At 42.7% G+C, this 19,503-nt stretch overlaps 1 protein-coding gene across 1 annotated transcript in view; it reads right to left on the bottom strand.

Annotated features, from left to right (window-relative positions):
- Positions 1-19,503, bottom strand: part of SND1 (staphylococcal nuclease and tudor domain containing 1) — an 840,361-nt gene that overhangs the window by 7,039 nt on the left and 813,819 nt on the right. The window contains exons 21-23 of the mRNA XM_077473541.1: positions 7,552-7,669; positions 7,269-7,468; positions 5,190-5,234 (exon numbers count right to left, since the gene is read on the bottom strand). Coding sequence (XP_077329667.1) covers positions 5,190-5,234; positions 7,269-7,468; positions 7,552-7,669 — 363 coding nt within the window. The remainder of the gene's footprint in view (positions 1-5,189; positions 5,235-7,268; positions 7,469-7,551; positions 7,670-19,503) is intronic.

Raw genomic sequence — 19,503 nt, 5'->3', positions numbered from 1 at the left:
GGAGCTGTTGTCTGTTGTCAGTCTTTTTTCAACTGGGAAGGCACAAACCAGACCTTTTGATAGGATCTCCCGATCCTCCACCACCATAGTGAGCTCTTTACTTTGGCTGTAATGTTCACCTCCGTGTCCAGTGATCTTAAGCTGTGATCCCATGACTTCAGTAGAAAGGCTTGTAAACTCGAAGTGTAGTCTCACCCACTGAATAGCTGCCATTGTCGAGGTTAGAACCCATAATGCGGACACTATGTGCCTTATCGTTATCAGCTGGATGGCCTGCAGCATCAACACTGTGCACTGAACCTTGTTCTTTTTTTCTTCCTGCGGAAGAAAAATCTTCTGTTCTATCAAATTAATCTGATAGCCCAGAAACCAAACCTCCTGTGATGATCTAGCGAGGACTTCTGAAGGTTCAGAATCCATCCTAGAGATTCCAGAAGGTTGCATGCTCTGACCAAGTCATTTTGTAACCTCTCCCTTGAGGGAGTGAAGAATAGAAGATCATCCAAATAGGGAATTACTGCGATTCCTTGAAGACGAAGCGGAGCTAGTGCTTCCACCTTGGTAAAGATCCAAGGCATGGATGACAGAATGAATGGAAAGGCCTTGAACTGTAGATGCTGAACCACGCCTTCCATCTTTACTGCCAACCTGAGATACCTCTGGGACTGGGGTGAAATTGGGACATGGAGGTATGCATCCCTCAAGCCTATTGACGCCATGTAACATTCTGGGGCCAGTAGATTTCTGACTGAGAAAATAGAGTCCATCTTAACCTGACGGACTTATTCCAAGGTTTTAGGTTGAGGATCAATCAGAATTTTTTTGTTTGTTTGTTACCAAGAAAATGTGAAAATAACATCCCTGTTGCTGCTCGGACCACTACACCCTACTGTATCAGCTCCTTTAACAAGGACTTCATGGCCAGGACTTTTACTGGATCATTTGTCACAAGAAATCTTCTTGGGGGAGATTCCATAAATTCTATTGTGTAGCCCAGAGAAAGTTGTTAGGATGAACTGATTAGACATTATTGCTGACCACTGTGGAAAGAAACTTTGCAGCCTTACACCCACCCGCAGGCTCGAGTCATTGTGATTTTTCAGCTTGAGCAGGAGGAAGAAAAAGGATTCTGTCCTTGACTTTACCTTTTTGTGCAGACCAATTTTTACTCCTCCTCTGGGACTTGTTGTCCTGCTCCTGAGCTCTTTGAGATAAAAAAAAAAAAAAAAAAAAGGCGATTTGGGGGTTGTTTCTTCTTTACCGAAAAGGACTTCTTATTGACTGCCCTGTCTAGGATGGTATCTAGATCAGGACCAATGTGAAGCTCACCCAAAAAGGGAATGCCAGAGAGCTTACTCTTTGACGGCGCATTGCAAGTCTTTAGCCACAATGCTCTTCTTATTCTAATTGGTTAAGGCTGCTGATCTAACTGACATTCTAACTGCTTCGTCTGATATGTCCGCCAAATATGCTACTGTGGAGGATAAGGTAGTGAAAGAATCTAATATGTCCTGCTTGGGTGAATCTGCGAACACATGAGCTTTTAGCTGTTTAACCCAATATTCTAGGTTTCTAGCTACGCATGTCATAGCTATGGCTGGTTTTAAATTGCTCATGATCGATTGCCAAGATCTCTTGAGCAAAAGCTCCATTCGCTTATCCATCGGATCCCCATGTCTTCAAAGGCTAGGTTGGTGGACCTAGAGACCTGGGAGAAGGCAGTGCCTAGCTTGGGGACCTTGTTCCATACCGCAGATGGGTCTTGCTCAAAAGGAATGCATCTCTTGTGGGGCCTTGAGAAAGGTTTTTTCCCCTGGCTCTTGCCATTCTTTCTTTATGGAATCCAAAATGATAGAATGTACCAGAAATGTCCACCCCTTAGGCTTACTTAGACCCACATACATATGGTCATGCAGTGTTAGCTCCTTTTTTTCTTTGCTTAGGCCAAGGGTAACTTGTATGGCTCTAAGACGCCCATCAACCTCTTTCCAGGAATAGTTTAACCTTGGAGAGGGCCCATTTCTGCCCCTTCACTCTCCTCTTTCAAACCATCATTGGAAGGAGCGGGGGATTGTTTTTTCCTGGTGGAAGGACCTTCCGATAGAGTCCATAACACCGGGACAGAAAGTGAACTGTGGGAAGACTCAGATGTGGAGGGCTGGCTAGCAGCCGGATTGACCAATGAGTCACAGAATGACTGAATCGTGGCATAGAGTTCCTTTTCTACTGAGTTAACCAAGTCATCACAGACGGAAGCAGAATCTTTGGCTAAAGAAGCAATGCAAATGCTACATAGGGCTTTCCCATTTTAGCTTTGCATCAGGGGCATCTCCATTTGCCTGGGTCACAGCTTTTGGCTTGAGAGAGGAGGAAAAAAAAAAAAAAAAAAAAGAAAAGTGCTCAGATAAATCCCCACCACCTGGGGGAAGAAAAAAGGAAGACCGGAACCCCAAGTAATGGAACGGGCAGATCAACTGCCCCCTACATGAGCCCTGCTGGTGCCTGTCCCCACCACTGCAGACGCCATATCCTCAATAGCGGGTGTGCATCGTTCCACTCGCGGATTCACACACCCTTTCTGGTCTCCCATAGTGCCATTGCACTGGACCGGAAGAGGAAATAGGTGCCAGCTCCTGCCCTGCCTCCTCCCCCTGTGCCAGAAGTAGACCCGGAGACCTGCTCTCAGCCCGAGACACTTCAAAGCCCCCGCAAAATGGCACGCAGCCTCTGCCCTGGGAGACTGGAGCAGGTCACCAGACCATCAGCGACTCTAGGGGAAAAGAGGAATCTGTTACTGCAGCAGAAGCTGGTAAGGTGGGAGGGCTGGGGTCTTGAAACAAAGGAAAAAAAAAACAAAGGTGAGGAACTCCTGTTTCTCAGGGCCAACCAAGAGATCATGGCTCCCCCCATAAGATGTTCCCTCTGGGCTGATGGAAACACAAAAACTGATATGTGGTAGGGAGGTGCCTCCCTTTAAAGATCTGGAAGGAAGGAGGTATTTCCTGTGGTCCAGTGGGAGGAGACACGATCTCTTAGGTGCTGTCCTGAAAGACGTCTTGGGAAATAAAACATATCAACAAAATGAACCAAAACAAAATCAAAAACAAAAGGTCCGCTGCAACAGTTATGCATTCAAGATAGTGAGCGCACATTTGGCAGGTAGTAAGAAAAGGAAGTTGCTGTTGTACTACTCTTGCTTTACATCACTACTGATAATGGATCCCCAGCTGGAGGAATTGTAGACATGTTGAAAAAGACAGGAGCTTCCATAGGCACAGGAATATGGAAAGCAGGCATCTCCTGGATTATCATTCCCCTTCCTCAGGTGCTGGACGTTGGTGCAGACTGTACTCATTGCCAGGAGGCTGCCTTGGTTGCCGAATCAAAGAAGTGGGTCTGGTCATTGGCAGTAACCCCAAGTTTAGCAGGGTAGAGCAAAGCATAGGAGAGCTGCAGTGGCCGCAGCCGTGCCATGATATTGTTGAACTTGAAAAGCAATCTCTTCTCTCAATTATCTGCCTTCTCCCTGGCTAGTCTCAGGATAATTTCACAGTCCTTGTAGTTAAGGAGGCACGCTAGCATAGGCCTTCGGAGGGTAGCCTTGAATTAATGAGCAGGGTAGAGTGCAATGAGCCATTTCAAACACAAATAATGGGGTAAACACCTCTCTGCCAAAAGGTGTCCAGAAACCTAGCCTACCCTCTGATTTTTCTGGCATCCCCACTATGGGCACACTATTGCGGTGTAGCCTTTTTTCAATATCATACATCCCTTTGTGGGAAGCGCAAATACTCTGGTGGGGGGGGGGGGGCTAGGAAGATTCCCCCACATCTTGGTCTGGAGATGCCCCCATCTGTGTTACATCTGTGTAGTAGGGAAAGTGTTAAGCTCATGTTGAGCCTGCATGACCATCTCTGCAGGAGTAGAGGGGACTGCCTCTGTGGCCATACAACCTGATAGTTTCTGGGCATAAAAGAGCATATCCCTTGGCTGCTGCTTTCAAGGCTGTTTAGCATAAGATTTACTCACAGGGTCATAAGATTTCTCCCTCGGTCCATGCTGCAGCAGAGGGGTCTCTGGGGGCAATTTTGGTCATCTGCGGCCCCCTCTCTGCTTCTCCCCCTTGGCGTAGTGGCAGCTAAGGGTGGCACTGACAGACTAGCATGGAGCTCTGGAGTATCTACCTGCCGAGTGCTTTAGGCGGCAGGATGCAAGCTGGGGACCGGATAATATTGGAATCAAAAGAGGGAGCTCTGTGAAGCATTCCCACTCACATGCCCGCCAGGTCATGTCCCCCCAATCTACTCCAAATTAGTATTGCTTTAGCGATTGTAAACACTGCTGACTAATCATTTATGTGCTCTTTCTACACTGTATAAATACCTCTTAAAATACAACACATTTTGGGCCTTCTCCCCTGGAGAAGGTCCCCACATGTGTACGATTCAATAAACATCTTTATGTTCACTGTAAGACAAGTGGTCTTGACTGAATTCCACAACACAAAGTAAGCCTTTTAGTCAGAAGATGATTATTTCCAAACATGTCTAAGGAAGCATTGCTGGAAGTCATTGTAATTGTACTTTATACTGCAGTTAAAGTGGAGGGCCAGTTATAAAAAAAAAAAAAAAAAAGTCAGCAGCTGCAAACACTGCAGCTGCTGACTTAATAAACACACTCACCTGTCCAGGGCGCCCGCGATGTCGGCCGCCCAAGGCCGACCCGTCCCTCGGCTCTCGGGTCCCGGCGCCGCCATCCCTTGTAAGGGAAACAGGCAGCGGAGCCTTATGGCTTCACTGCCCGTTTCCTACTGCGCATGCGCGAGTCCCGCAGCTACTGCGCGTTCTGGAACACACAGTTCCCAGAACACAGCGCGACTCATTACCCAGAAGACGCCGCGACGAAGACAGAAGATCTCCGCGGAGGAGGAAGAGGAAAATTAGGAGAAAGTGCCTAGCAACAGGCATTTCTGGTAAGTAAAAAAAAAAAATTTTTTTCATTTTTTTTTTTTTTAGATTTTTTGTAATTTTTAACATTTTTTTGTTTTTCAGGGTGGCCCTCCCCTTTAAGTTGGTTGTTTTATACAATCTGACCAGAACAATAAGTCCTGACGTGCAAAAACACCATCTAACATTATAGAACAATAAAAGAAGCTTGTCTGTAGTAACTACCACAATATATCTACTTACCCTGGCAGCTTTTGCAGATTCCTGAGCGTTAAAATACTCTGCAACCTGTTTAGAAAAAAAAAAAAGAGAACATAGCATTATGTACGTTAACATCTACTACAAAAAGAGCAAACTAAATTTAAGTATACTGAAATGTCATAATTACAACACCAAAAGTAAGGTTTTGTCACTCTTAGTACATCACATTCACCAAGTTTAACTCCTAGAGCAGATTAACAACAAACTGCTGTGATTCCAGAAATCTGAACATCTATTGTGAAGAGGTTATCGTGTCAGGGATAACGCTTGCGAGGCTCAGTGTAATGTAGAAAGCCAACATCCCCTGATTGCAGAGCTGTAACGAAGCCCAACAAAGCTACTGATTACACAAGCTTGTAGAGGAGTCAGTTTGGGTCTGCCAACAAAGACAGCCAAGAGGGTAACATGATCAGAAAAGCCAAGCATATTAACCCGTTTTCTAAAATAAAAATGGGCAGAAGAAGAGGAGGAGAATAGCTAGCTTACTAAAAGCAGTTTCTTTCAATATTCTAATGAAAAATGTGATACACTCAAGATCGTTAACTTGTAACCAGAAGCACCGAGGTGCAACCATACCATAGATTTAATGTTTTTAACGTAGACGCAAAAATCATAAATCAAAGAGCTGCAACTAAAGGAGTTGCAATTTACTAGAATTTTGTAAAATTATTAAATGTTCCTTCTGGACAGGCAGGAAATATCCTTCACATGATGCTGAATCAACAGACATATGTATTTTAGTTGCAATAAGGACAGCGAGTTGTCGGCTTAATCATGACACACTTCATCATGTCCATAAGATTGGAAGGGACAGCTTCCAGTTCCTGGATGCTATGAATTTTCACTGTATTGATTTACATTAGCTGGGCACTGGGGCTTATAGTAGTCAATATCGTCAGCTGAATATCAATTAAAATTACTCCTGTAAATAAGTCCGTTAATGAGGTATTGAGTTGTGCGGGGGGGGGGGGGGGGGGCTGTGGCAGCCAGAGTTTGTCAGCTTGAGTTTTTTTTGTCCTGATGTGGCCGCAAGATACTTTTTCCATTATATTACAGATATTTTGGACACTGCCAGCTGGCACAGTATACCTCTATATTGGAATTCAATGAGATTATCTGTATCCGAAACTTACATTATTCTAAGGAAATATGTACCAGAATTACTAAGTATCAGATTATCATGACCAAAAGGTGCTCAATGGTTGATTAATCCTGTTATTCTCAGGCTCGTCTTGCTTGACAAATTTTACTGAAAAAATTGCTAAAAGTACTTATATATGGATTTAATAAAGTGTATCTGACAGTGAAAAAGTAGTCACATGGGTGATGTGAAATTGTCCCCCAAAATGATTTTCAGATAGAAAGTAGTCCATCAACAGATAACCAGCGTAAACAGCAGATTTTGGACTTTTGACAATACAAACGCTAAAAAAAAAAATTCAGACTTCTAAGCAGGAGCTGTAAAATTTGAATGCATCATTGTGAGATGGGTGTTAATGCTTAACATCCTAACAAAAACTGGCCCAGACATTTCTTTTTTCTTTTGCATATACTTAATGCAAGGAAAACAATGAATATATATCAAAACCATGCTTAAAGTCTTGTCTTAAATGTGGTGATTATCAAGAACCTCTGAGCAGCGTGTCAAAAATATGGAACATTGTCTCTGTAGAACTGGGCCTGCTGCCAGTCACGCTATATGATTTACACTGCGTCAGTTCTTCAGAGACAATAAATCTTTATTAGAAAACCTTTACCTGTGTCATTTTGCTTGTAATAGATATCGGGAGAAAATTTGTCAATATAAAACATATAACAGAATGTCAAATTATGTCTGCCCTACTTAAAGTGTTTTAAACTAACTGTAAAAGTTGTAAGAAAGACAAACAGGCCTGTTCTTGGTTAAGTTATGTCCTCAAGACATTTCAAGTTTTATTACTGATTCAATAGCAGCAGGATGAGATAAAGGCAGGTTATCTACCTTTGCATTAATACCACAGAGTATTGGATACAGACTAATAAGAGGACTCGTGGTCACCCAAGAATGTCATGTTTACTTACCAGTTTCTGGAACTGCTTTTCTTTGCGAACCTCCACCATGACAAGGCCTTCTTTCACCAACCCTAGGCCCACATCATCCTTAGAATCAGCAAACTGCAGGGTTACATGTGGACAATTGGCTCCAGCATATTCCACATTCAAAAGACACTGAGTGTTCTGAATGTCACGGACCACATTATCAACCACATCTGTACGGGCATCTTCCTGAAAGAACCAAGCGAGATTCGTCAAATTAACATGTATAATTAGTATCTCATTAGGCTTATGAGCTTCAATTTTATACTTGCATCTTGCGGCACTTGGATGAAGGCAAAGCAGTACTCTATAGCCTGAGCAGGAAGCGTACGAACATTGAAGGATGCAGGGAGAGGACCCAGGCGAGTGGAAGATAGAACTTCTCTCTAAAATTACATTTAAAGAAAAGGTTAATAAACATGGGTGTAATTTTGGTCTACAACTGCAGACAGCATAACTCTCTCAGCGACATTACAGCACATGCTGAGCGCACATCAATATACAATCATATTCAATGCATTTAGGAACACAGAAGAGCCCTACAAGAATGTATTCTCTCACAGATTTTATGACGAAAGGATTAATGTTGGCAATCAGAGGCTAAGGGCTGTTGCCAGCAGCTGGGAGATGAAACGATGTCGAGAACAAAAATACATGTTAGCTGTGGGGCAGGCTAGGGGCCAGAGCAGTATCCACGATGCAAGTTCATAGCAGCCTTGCTGAGCTGCCTGCGGCCAGCGACTGTCCACACCAAGTAGGGGTTATGAAACTATATTTACTAGAGTAAATCAGAGCAAAATTAAAACCATGTGTATGTCTCTATGTTAAGAAGCAATGCAATTACTGGAAGTTATAAAAGTAGGCTACACAGTAAAAAACAAACCTGTTTGATCAGGATATATACTGTTTCCCTGAAAATAAGCCTGGGTCTTATATTCATTTTGGCAACAAAAGACCCAGTAGGGCTTATTTTTGGGGTAGGTCTTACCATATAATGTGCTGTCTTATCTCTGTCTATCTCTGTTAGAAAACCCCAGTTCAAACAAAGTTAAAATGCCAAAATCCTCTTAGCCCTTGTACACATGGTCAGAGATTCCGACAACCAAATCCGTCGGATTTTGTCCGAAACTGTTGGATACACACGGTCGGACAAAGTTGCTGGAAAATCCGACGTGATTACGTTATTTCGTTACGACGGGACTACGTTCACGCTAGTAGCCAATAGCTTTGGTGTAGGAATTTGATCTGAGCATGCGTGGCACTTTGTCCAATTGGAATTCTCTACACATGATCGGAGTATGTCTGATCGGAGAATTTTGGCGGAAAATTTTACCAACAAGTTGGAAAAGTTGGTCCGTCGGATATTCCGACGGAAACAGTCTGATGCAGACCACACACAGTCGGAATATCCGACAAAACGCTCCGATATGAAACATTCCGATGGAATCTCCGACCGTGTGTACAAGGGCTTACAGTAGCACACAATACACAATGTTTGTGCCCCTGCAATCCAATGGTGCGAAACACCTCAGCTCTCCTCCACCTCTCCCAGCCACCAGTGGGGGACCCCCCCCTGCAATGCTCAGGGCGGGGAAGAGAGCACAACAGCACGTGAAGGAAAAAAGATCTGTAAATAGCTTGGGGAGACAGGAGTATGCATACAGCATACAATATGACATGTTTATTGATTGCAGAGGCTCTGCACTGAGACTACCATACCTTTCGTGACCCGCCGAAGGCGCTACAGAAGAGGAGACCAGCGGGGAGACCAGCTGAGCGCCGCTCTGTAGCAAAGGCACCTGACACTGCTAGATCATAGAGACACACAAAGCACACTGCCGTAACAGAGAGGATTATAGGAGTACACACGCACCTCAAACTAGGGCTTATTTTTGGGGTAGGGCTTATATTGCAGCCCTCCTGGAAAATAGCGTTAGGTCTTATCTTCGAGGAAACACGGTAGTCATAAGTTAAAAACTTATGGAAGTGTTAGTTTGCACTGCAGGTTTTCAGCTGGTCCAGTTACAAACCTAAAACAAAATGGACCACCTAGTGGGCCAAGCGTCATTATGCTTATATCTAGAAGATACATCATGTCCTATAGGGTGATGTTACTGGGAAGTTGATATGGGGAGGGAGATTGCCACTGAATACAATAACCAGTAGCTAAGCACTTTTCTCGTAAAGACCAGCCCCTATGGATTGCTATAGAAAACAATCAACATTGTACAGTATAGGACAAAATCGATTCATAGACCACTGATTATATGCTGCCACCATCAGATGACTGGACACTGGCAAAAGCTTTGCTGGATCTGCCCTCTAGTGTATCCATATAACCCCACCCACTCCACAAATCCTCCAGAAATGTGCTAGTGTCCTTAAGTTATGGATGCTTTTTTTCTTGAAAAAATAATTTTTCATTTCTCTTTTTTCCTTCATGGCTGACCAGTAGTTTCTGGATAGGTTAACCTCAAGTACACCTTGGGAATCATACCCAGACTCCACAGTAGTGGGGCTAGCATGCAGTCTTTGCTTAAATCCTGCATTCAGTGCTCACCTTGGCATGTGGTACAAAAGAGAAATAATTTTGCCCCTATTCAAATCTTTAGTAAAACCCCATCCAGAATATGTAATTCAGTTTTGGGAAACAGTTCACAAAGGATATTGGGGAACTGGAGAAAGTGCAAAGAAGGTGGAAGTAAACCGATATGAGATATGAAGGGCTCAGCTAAGCAGGAAAGATTAAGTTCAGTTCAGCTAATCTCCACCAAGAACAGCTTCTTAAAGAGGAAGTAAACTCACAAATTAGACAGGGAAGGTTACAACCTCTTTAAGGGGGGATGTGATCAGCATGTAAAAAAGAAAATGTGAGCACAATTTATGCAGTTTGGTTAAAATTTAAGTGTGTTCATATTACACCATTAAGCTTTTTTTGTTTGGGGATAATTCATGTAATGAGAATTGGAGGACGAGTGTTTACATTAAAGAAAACTAGAGGAGATATAGGAGATAAAGATTTATGATCTGGTAAGGGTATTAAAGACACCTGGGATTAAATAACAAACACATATCACCGGGTGTTGAGTGGCACATTATAACATGAAAATATTTAACGAGCACAACTGATTTCATTTTTAGACTTGGAAGCGAATACACTATATAATAAGATTTTTTTCGTCATACCTACCTGTAAAAGCCTTTGAGTACATCACGGGACACAGAGTTAGGCTAATATTCATTACCTACTGGGTTATATACCATCTCTTGGTGAATGGACACTGGTAGACAAAGTCTTAGCTAATAAGCGATCCCCTATATAACCTTTCCAATACAGGAAGTATTTCTGTTTGTAACAAGCACTGAATCCTCAAAAAAGGGGAGGGACCTCTGTGTCAGGTGATGTACTCAAAGAAAAGGATTTTACAGGCAAGTTTGAGGGAAAAAAATAATAATCATATTTTCTGTCATACATCATTGGAAATAGAGTTAGGCTAATATTCATTACCTACTGGGTCATCCCAGAGCAAATGCCTTGAGGGGAGGGAGAAAACCCGCTAAACAACAGCCATCAGAACTTATATGACAGCCCTCAGTACACTGTGCCCAAAAGCCAAATCCTCAGCTGCTCGAACATCCACTTGATAACATTTTGTGAACGTATGCTCTGAAGACCAGGTAACAGCCCTACAAATCTGAGCCACAAATACCTGATGGCGAAAAGCCCAGGAGGTTTCTACACCCCTGGTAGACTGAGCTCTCACCATAAAGGGAGGAGCTTTACTTTTCAGATCATAGGCCTGAATGACCAACTGACGGACCCAATTGGCAATGGAAGCAGCCTGCCCCTTCTTGGGTCTTTCTGGTAAAACAAAAAAAAAAAAAGAGTCTGATCCTCAGATCTAGACAAAAACTCTGACTGCCCGGACGACATTGAAGGAATGCAGTCATCTCTCATCCACCAAACATGGCTGAGAGAAAAAAGAAGGCCAAACAACATCCTGATTTAAATAAAAGGCCAACACCACAATAGGCAAGGAGGATGGTATAGGACATAACACCACCTTGTTGTGGTGAAGAATCAGGCATAGTTCCTTACATGAAAGGGCCGCCAAATCTGACACCCTTCTAGTCGAGTTGATGGCCATCAGGAAGGATAGCTTGTGTGACAGCAAGACTAATGGAATTTCCTCGATAGACTCAAATGGTTGTTTCTGTAACACAGACATCACCAAATTTAAGTCCCAAGGACACATAGGTGACCTAATGGGGGAAAGTAAACGAGTTGCCCCTTGCATAAAGGTTCGGGCCAGCGAATGATTTCCACAGCCGACTGTAGAAAAGAGAATTCTCCAAAACATGCATTTCCGAGGATGCCATTATCTGGCTTCACACCAAGCAATATAAGCCTTCTAGACTTTATGATAGATCTTCCTAGTGACTTCTTTCCTAGGATACACTAGGGTAGACACCACAATCCTTTAACACCCTGGCTTCAATAGCCATGTCTTGGAATATAGGAAGAGTAGATCGGGGCAGCGCAAAAGCATCAATGGCTCGTCTATTGTGAATCTCACAATCTCCGGGACACAAATTGATGTAGCTTGTTGTTGAACCTGGATGCCAATAGATCGACATCTGCCCATCCCCAAGGATGGCAAATTTCCTGGAACACCCTCAGGTGTAGGGACAATTCTCCCAGGCAGATCTGCTCTGGTGGCCAAGATAATCTGCCTTACAGTTCTCTATTACTGGGATATGGACTGCCAATAGAACTGACACATGTCCCTCTGCCCAGGTTAGTAAGTGGTTCATCTCTTTCAGAGCTGAATGACTCCTGGTACTGCCCTGGTGTTTTATAGGCCACTGCAGTGGCATTGTCGGACTGAACCCCGATAGGGCAGTCCTGAAGCTCCACCGTCCAGGACCATAAGGCCAGATGTACTGCCCACAACTCCAGGATGTTTATGGGCAGGTTCTGTTCTTGACCATCTCCCCTGAGCTGTCAGCCCCTCTAGGGTCGCTCCCCAGCCCGAGAGACTGGCGTCCGTGGTCCGTACTCTCCAAGTTACTGGGAGGAAGGGTCTTCCCTTTCAAAGGTTCTGAGCCTGCTAGCACCAGCTTAAGTGTGTCCGAGGAGATAAGGACATGGGATAATTCAGGGCTTGCCCTCTCTTGTTACAAGCCAATAAGATCTTGTTGTATAGGCCTAGAATGGAACCGCGCAAGGAAAACATCATCCTTCCTAGATACTCATACAGAGCCGAATGGAGGGTTGTATTGTGCCCTTTATCCTACGGACCCGATCTTTAAGGACACAGAGCCTTATGGGTGGCAAAAATACCTTTGCATGGACCGCATCTAGGATCAGACCTAAATACTGCAGACTTTGAGCTGGAATTTTCTGTATTTAAGACCCAGCCCAAGCTTTCTAAATACTGCACTGTGCAGGCTATTCCCTGTTCTAGAGCCTGTAGTGAGCAATCGCTGAGCAGGGAGGTCATCCAGGTACCCAAGCACCAAGATCCCCATGGCCCTGAAAAGACCCAGTACTGATGCTAGGACCTTTGTGAACACCCAGGGTGCTGTAGCAAGCCCGACGAGCAGAGCCACAAACTGAAAATGGCAATCCTCTATTGCAAATTGCAGCAACCTCTAAGGTTGAAAGATACAGTAAGGAGAAAAAGTATTTGATCCCCTGCTGATTTTGTACGTTTGATCATGGATAGAGAAATACTTTAATGGTAGACTTATTTTAAAAGTGAGGAACAGAGCAACAACAAAAAGTCCAGAAAAACGCATTTCAAAAAAGTTATAATAGGATTTTTAAAACAGCTTACTTGTAAAATCCTTTTCTTTGATGTACAGCAGGGGACACAGAGCCATAGTAATAACTATATGGGTTATATCGGACCATCGAGTACTGGACACTGGCATGCCCCTTAAGGCGTGTACTTCTCCAATATAACCCCTCCCAGGGGTGTCCTCAATTTTGTAGCCAAGCAATATAAGTGTATAAGAAGAAGAGAGGGGCCTCTGTGTCTCCTGATGTACATCAAAGAAAAGGATTTTACAGATAAGCTGTTTTAAAAATCCTATTTTCTTTTCTTACAACAAGGGACACAGAGCCATAGTAATAACTATATGGAATGTCCCATAGCAATGGCAACTAAAGGGAGGGAGACAGAAAAAAAATCAGGAGGTCAGAGGACTCATACTGCAGCCTGCAGTATATGCTGTGCCCAAATGCAATATCCTCATGACCTTTAATATCGATTTGATAAAATCAGATAAACGTATGAACCGAAGACCAAGTTGAGGTCTTACAGATCTGAGCCATAGAGGCCTGATGATGCAACACCCAAGAGGCACTAATCGCCCTGGATGAGTGTGCTTGGCATACACAGCTTAAATAAGCTGGCTGTGCACCTGGACGTTCCGCACAATCCTGGTGAACGGGTGCGGCTGTTTTCACACAATATGATGCAAATTTTTGTGCCCCCAGATTAGGCTACAGCACATGTGTGGCTCTGAGTGCGCACAACATCTGTGGTGAAGCCACGTGTGACATGGCCGTCAAACAACCGCAAACTCCTGAGCAGTTTGGCGAATGCACATACGCCATGGTGAACCAGATGCCCATAGGCGCACCCTCATGCACGGACCATCCATTTGAAGATAAAACAAACAACTAGACAAAAAAAGTACTGTTTGCAAACACCCACAGCTAGCCCAAAACTCGTCCCTGTGGTCACCACACACAGGTGTCCAGCCTCTAGCTAGCTTGACTGAGTGTTACAATCACTGGGGCACCCCACAATAAGTAAATAAGCGTGTTTTACTTACACATCCATGCGCAGGGCTGCATTAGAAACTAAGAGCCCAATTTTCACCCATCATGGCGGGTTTCTGTCACTTGAGGACCTTCAAGGACTGGGTACCCTTTTTATATTTTAGGGTCCACTCCTCGCAGGATCCTTGCGTCTTCTTTGCGAGGCTTGTTTACCATTTATCTAAGCCTGTGCCAAATTGAGCTGATCGGTCAATCCCTTGATTCACTTAAGAACAGTTTGTGGGCTTAAAGACCTGGAACTCAGAGAGCTCAAGCAAACATGCTCATCCACTTTGCAGACACTGGTAAAAAACTGGAGTGCTCCCTGTATGGCAAGGGTTATATAGGGGATCACTTCCTGTCTAAGACTTTGTCACTCAGTGTCCATTCATCTAGAGATGGTGTATAACCCAGTAAGTAATGAATATTGGCCTAACTCTGTGTCCGTGATGTATGATAAAGAAAGTACTTTTTTAAATTTATGGATAATTGGGAGAGAGCAAAAGACACGGATGTGATTTGGAGAATAAGGTTTATTGGACACTTTTCATTAACGGGTCATCAAAAAAAAGCTTTCATGGACCTGTTGGACTATATAGGACCTTTTCATATGTAGCGCTGGATAATTAGAAAAAAATCTGACATTCGTCAGAAGGAGCGGTGGTTCTGTCTGACTGCTGTGGGAGCAAAGTGTTGGGTATTTGAATACACAAGATATAATATAATAAACGTGAAGTCAAATCAACTTGGAGTGTCTTTAAAAAAAAAAAAAAAAATCCAATATTGGAAAAAAAAGATACCACTATAGAGCGTCATCTTGCAGATGTGCCCCAAAAATGCTCTTGCCCCAAACAAAACAGGCCCATGAATAGCACATAACCAGAAGGCCCAATATATATTTGTGCATGTACCCAAGATAGCACCCTCCTGTCGGCTTCACCCCAAGCCATCAGTGTCTTGGCAGCTCCATCTATCCTCTGAGGCGGCGCAGCTGCTGCAGCTGGGTGGAAATTATGTAATTTGCCAAACAGTGGGTGCAAGTGATGCCACGCATCACCATATTTGACCTCCTTCCACCCTCTCTTCCTGGCAGCGCATCTGGCCCTAAAGAGGAAGGCAGATGCGGCCTTCCCGCTAAGTACAATACCTGGCAATTCCATTTCATCCTTAAAAATGAAAAACAACAAAATGGAACAGAAACATAAGAAAATGACCAAAACAAAACTAAAAAACACACACAAAAAGGGGGGGGGGGAGCAAGACTAACTGCCTCAATGGAGGCTACCATGTGGCTCAAAACCCACAAGTAGAAGCAAATCACTGAATGCTCGATTGACCTGAGAGATGAAGATCATCTTAGATGTGCACAGACACCAGAAATTCCCCTAAATGTACAAAAGAAATAACAGATCTTGTGGACAAGCAGATATTGGTTTAGTGTTTTTGGTCCAAAATAAGGTTAATGCTTCTATTCAACTTCAGAACTTTGAATAGGTTTCAGTAAAAACATTAAACCTTTCTGCAGAACTGGGATTACTACTCCTTGTGTCTGAATCCGACTCCCACCAGCCCACAATTCTAGCTTTCTTTAAGGTGAAACTGGTAGATTAGAGGTGAGGAATTGAGGCAAGGGCACGGATAGAAATCATTTTGTAGCCCCCAGAAATGACAGATTGGAATCAGAGGTCCAGGATGTCTATCCTATCTATTGGCACAAATGCCAACAGACATCCTAGAACACTGGGGAATGAGGGAAATCCATCATTGCAAAGAAGGTTTGTGGTGTCCAAGACTTGAAATGAATGGCCAAAGCAAAAGTTCACTTAATGCTATAGAGATTTTTTTTTTTTTAAATGCCCAACATTAATTGGCAGGATATTGTATCTTAGTAAAAAACGAGGGACATGTCCCACCTTACCACTGCATGTCTGGTGATTACAACCCTGGATTTTCCTTATAAATATAGGATGGTATAATAACTGGCAACACAAAGAATAGCAGCTTGAAAAAGATGAGCACTTACAAATCATCTATTAAATGTTTCTCTGCTACATTAAATACATAAAATGTAATAGCATACATAATTGTTAGGCTCACAAGCTGCTCTGGCTGGTATTGGTAAAGTTCATATTTCTCAATGCTGGTAATTGTTTTGTTTGTTTGCTAACATACCAGATTTGCTCTAATAGGAGGCACAGCCCCACTTCACACTGCGGCAGAAAAAAGAAAAGATTCAATCTGAGGGAATATATTAAATTGAGCGCTTTTTATGAGTCCTAAGGGATCACGCAGGAAATTTATTTATGTAATATATATTATACAGAGACCTGAGAGATTTAGATCTCCTTCCAAGCTTAGAAAGGCACAAGAGAAAAGTCTGCTTCCTAATCCTTTCTGCAGGTTAATGCTTTTGAATACAACATTAACAGCTGTTCAGGTGGGGTCATCGGCAGTTAATGCTGGGTCATGAACGAATACATAAAAATGGTTTTAATATGTCAATGTTTACAAGTGTCACTGAAAAGATATGCATTATCACAACCTCTGATTAAAGGTTTACTAAAGCCGTTATATGTTTAAAGGATAAGTCTGTGAAGGTCTAAGTATATATGAAGACTTAGGAGAAACCTCCAAATCCTGCTCAAGCAAAGACTATACAGTAGATCTACATCTTCCATCAAAGTCAAAGAATACTGAAATACAGAATGGTAACAAAGATAATAAAATATATCCAACTGCTATTCGGGACTGCAATTTAACCAAGTATCTATTGTAGGTGCTTGAATCAACCTATAAATTAGTAGAGAACAAAAATATCCAATTTCTACATGGTACCTGTAATTTCAATTGGGGAGTAGCACAGAAGCAAAAGTTGAAAACATATGCCAGCCCAATAACAGCAAGTACCTGAACAAGGACCTTGACACCCAACTGAGCTCTTGTGTTATAAACCCTGTCACATGTTCAACAGCTGTCACCATCAGAAACCCCAACCTGATAAATTACTCTCATACAGACATCACTAGAGAGAACATAGATATTGGGTAGCTGCAAAAAGGCTGCAGGAGATGATCAGCACATGTCATGGAGCGTTTCTTCCCCCACCAGAGAAAAGGTTGATTGGATTATCTTCTCCAGTGGTTATAGATGTTGTGTATCTACATATATATATATATATATATACACACATATATACACACACACATATATATATATATATATATATATATATAGTGTGCGTATGTTAAATTACAATGTTGCAACGAATTTTGCAATTTTGTGTACTGTAGTCATCCATGTATTTGACGAGGATTTGACACCAGTCTTTTATGGTTAAAAAGTGGTGGTGTTTGATTCCATAAATCTCTGTCAATCTCAATATATTTGGTTAGGTATAAATTTCTTATAGTTATAGGGGAAATTCTGCGCTATCTGGATGTTAGCATGAGGGCCTTGATGCAATGACACTATAAAAAAAAAAGTGTTGACATGCAAACATTTTTACCATACAGCGTGTGATCACAATGCCTCTGTGCTGGTAAAATATATAAAGTGTTTTGTGCCAAGGCCAAAAAATTCATACAAAATAAAATCAAAAATGTCATGTATCAAATATAGTGATCAGAATACAGTGTGTGTATATATATATATATATATATATATATATATATATATATATATATATATATAGTGATCCAGTAATCATCAAAAGTGCTAAGTGCACACATTAAATTTCATATAAATAGTAACATCATTAAATATTGAAGTCCATTCCAAAAATATTCACAGGTTGTACTGGTGTTAAAACTCGTGTTCACTCAAGTGCTTCATCCCTTATGTGTGTACGGTCACCTTGGGTGTGACCTCACAGTCAAGTTCAGTCACAATACGCTTCTGAACCACCCCTGGGTTCAACATCAGTGATGGAGTCCTGGGCTGCTCCTTTCTGCTGCTTCCACACTTGTGTAAAACATAAAAGGGATTTGATAGTGTGATAACGTTTTGTAAAATAATTTTAATAAACCATAACCCCTCTGACAGGGTACTCACACTTTCTGGGTGCCTCAGTGCACCACTCTATAGAAAGTCAAATCAAACGCCAAAAAGCCGAAATAGTTGATGCATGAAGTTTTTGATTTTATTTTGTATGAATTTTTTTGAATTTGCACGAAAACACTTTATATATTGATTTTACCAGCGCGGAGGCACTTGATACATTTCAACACATATGTGGATTTTAATCAATTACAATCAATACTTCCCTCTTTTAACCCAGCTACTATAGAGGAAGTCACTAAACTTTTTTCTAATGCCCACCTAACCTCCTGCCCACTGGACCCTGTTCCTTCTCAAATACTACGGTCACCATCTCACTCAATTCTACATTCCTTAACTCATATCTTCAACCTCTCACTCTCTACTGGCATCTTCCCCAACCCTCTAAAACATGCACTAGTCACCCCCATACCAAAAAAGGCCTCAGACCCCACCAATCTTAACTTAAGACCCATCTCTTTACTCCCTTTTGCCTCCAAACTCCTTGAACGTTTAGTCTACAACCGACTGAGCAACCACCTCATTGAAAATAACCTTCTTCATCCCCTTCAGTCTGGATTTCGCCCACAGCACTCCACAGAACCTGCCCTCCTAAAACTCACAAACGACTTACTAATAGCAGAAACCAACGGTCATTATTGCATACTCTTACTCTTGGACCTTTCTGCTGCCTTTGATACAGCTGACCACCGCCTCCTCCTCAAAAAACTAAATTTGCTTAGTCTCCATGGCTGCCCTCTCCGTTGGTTGGAATCTTACCTATCTCATCGCACCTTCAGTGTCACTTACAACTCCACTTCTTCTTCTCCAACTCCCCTTTCAATTGGGGTCCCCCAAGGTTCTGTCCTTGGACCTCTACTATTCTCGATCTACACATCCTCCCTGGGTCAGCTGATAGCCTCCCATGGCTTTCACTACAATTTATATGCTGATGACACCCAAATCTATCTCTCTGTGCCTCAGCTCACTCCATCAATCTCCTCACGCATCACTGATCTACTAACAGACGTATCAGCCTGGATGTAAAACCACTTCCTCAAACGAAATTTATCTAAAACTGAGTTCTTAATATTTCCTCCCCCACATGCCCCTTCACCTGACTTCTCTGTCAAGATCAATGGCACATCTATCAGCCCGTCCCCACATGCCAGGGTGCTAGGGGTAACCTTAGATTCCAAACTGTCCTTTCAGGCACACATACAAGCCCCGTCCAAATCATGCCGCCTTAGCCTCCGCAAAATTTGCAGAATACGCCCCTTTTTAACTAAGGACACCACCAAGCTTCTAATTCACTCCCTGGTCATCTCTCGCCTCGACTACTGCAACTCCTTC

The sequence above is a fragment of the Lithobates pipiens genome, unplaced genomic scaffold (genome assembly GCF_037356315.1).
Source record: "Lithobates pipiens isolate NorthernLeopardFrog02 unplaced genomic scaffold, aLitPip1_a1.2 Scaffold_8, whole genome shotgun sequence".
Lineage (NCBI taxonomy): Eukaryota > Metazoa > Chordata > Amphibia > Anura > Ranidae > Lithobates > Lithobates pipiens.
Note: the sequence above shows the minus strand (reverse complement) of the source record. Positions and strands in the feature narration are given on the sequence as shown.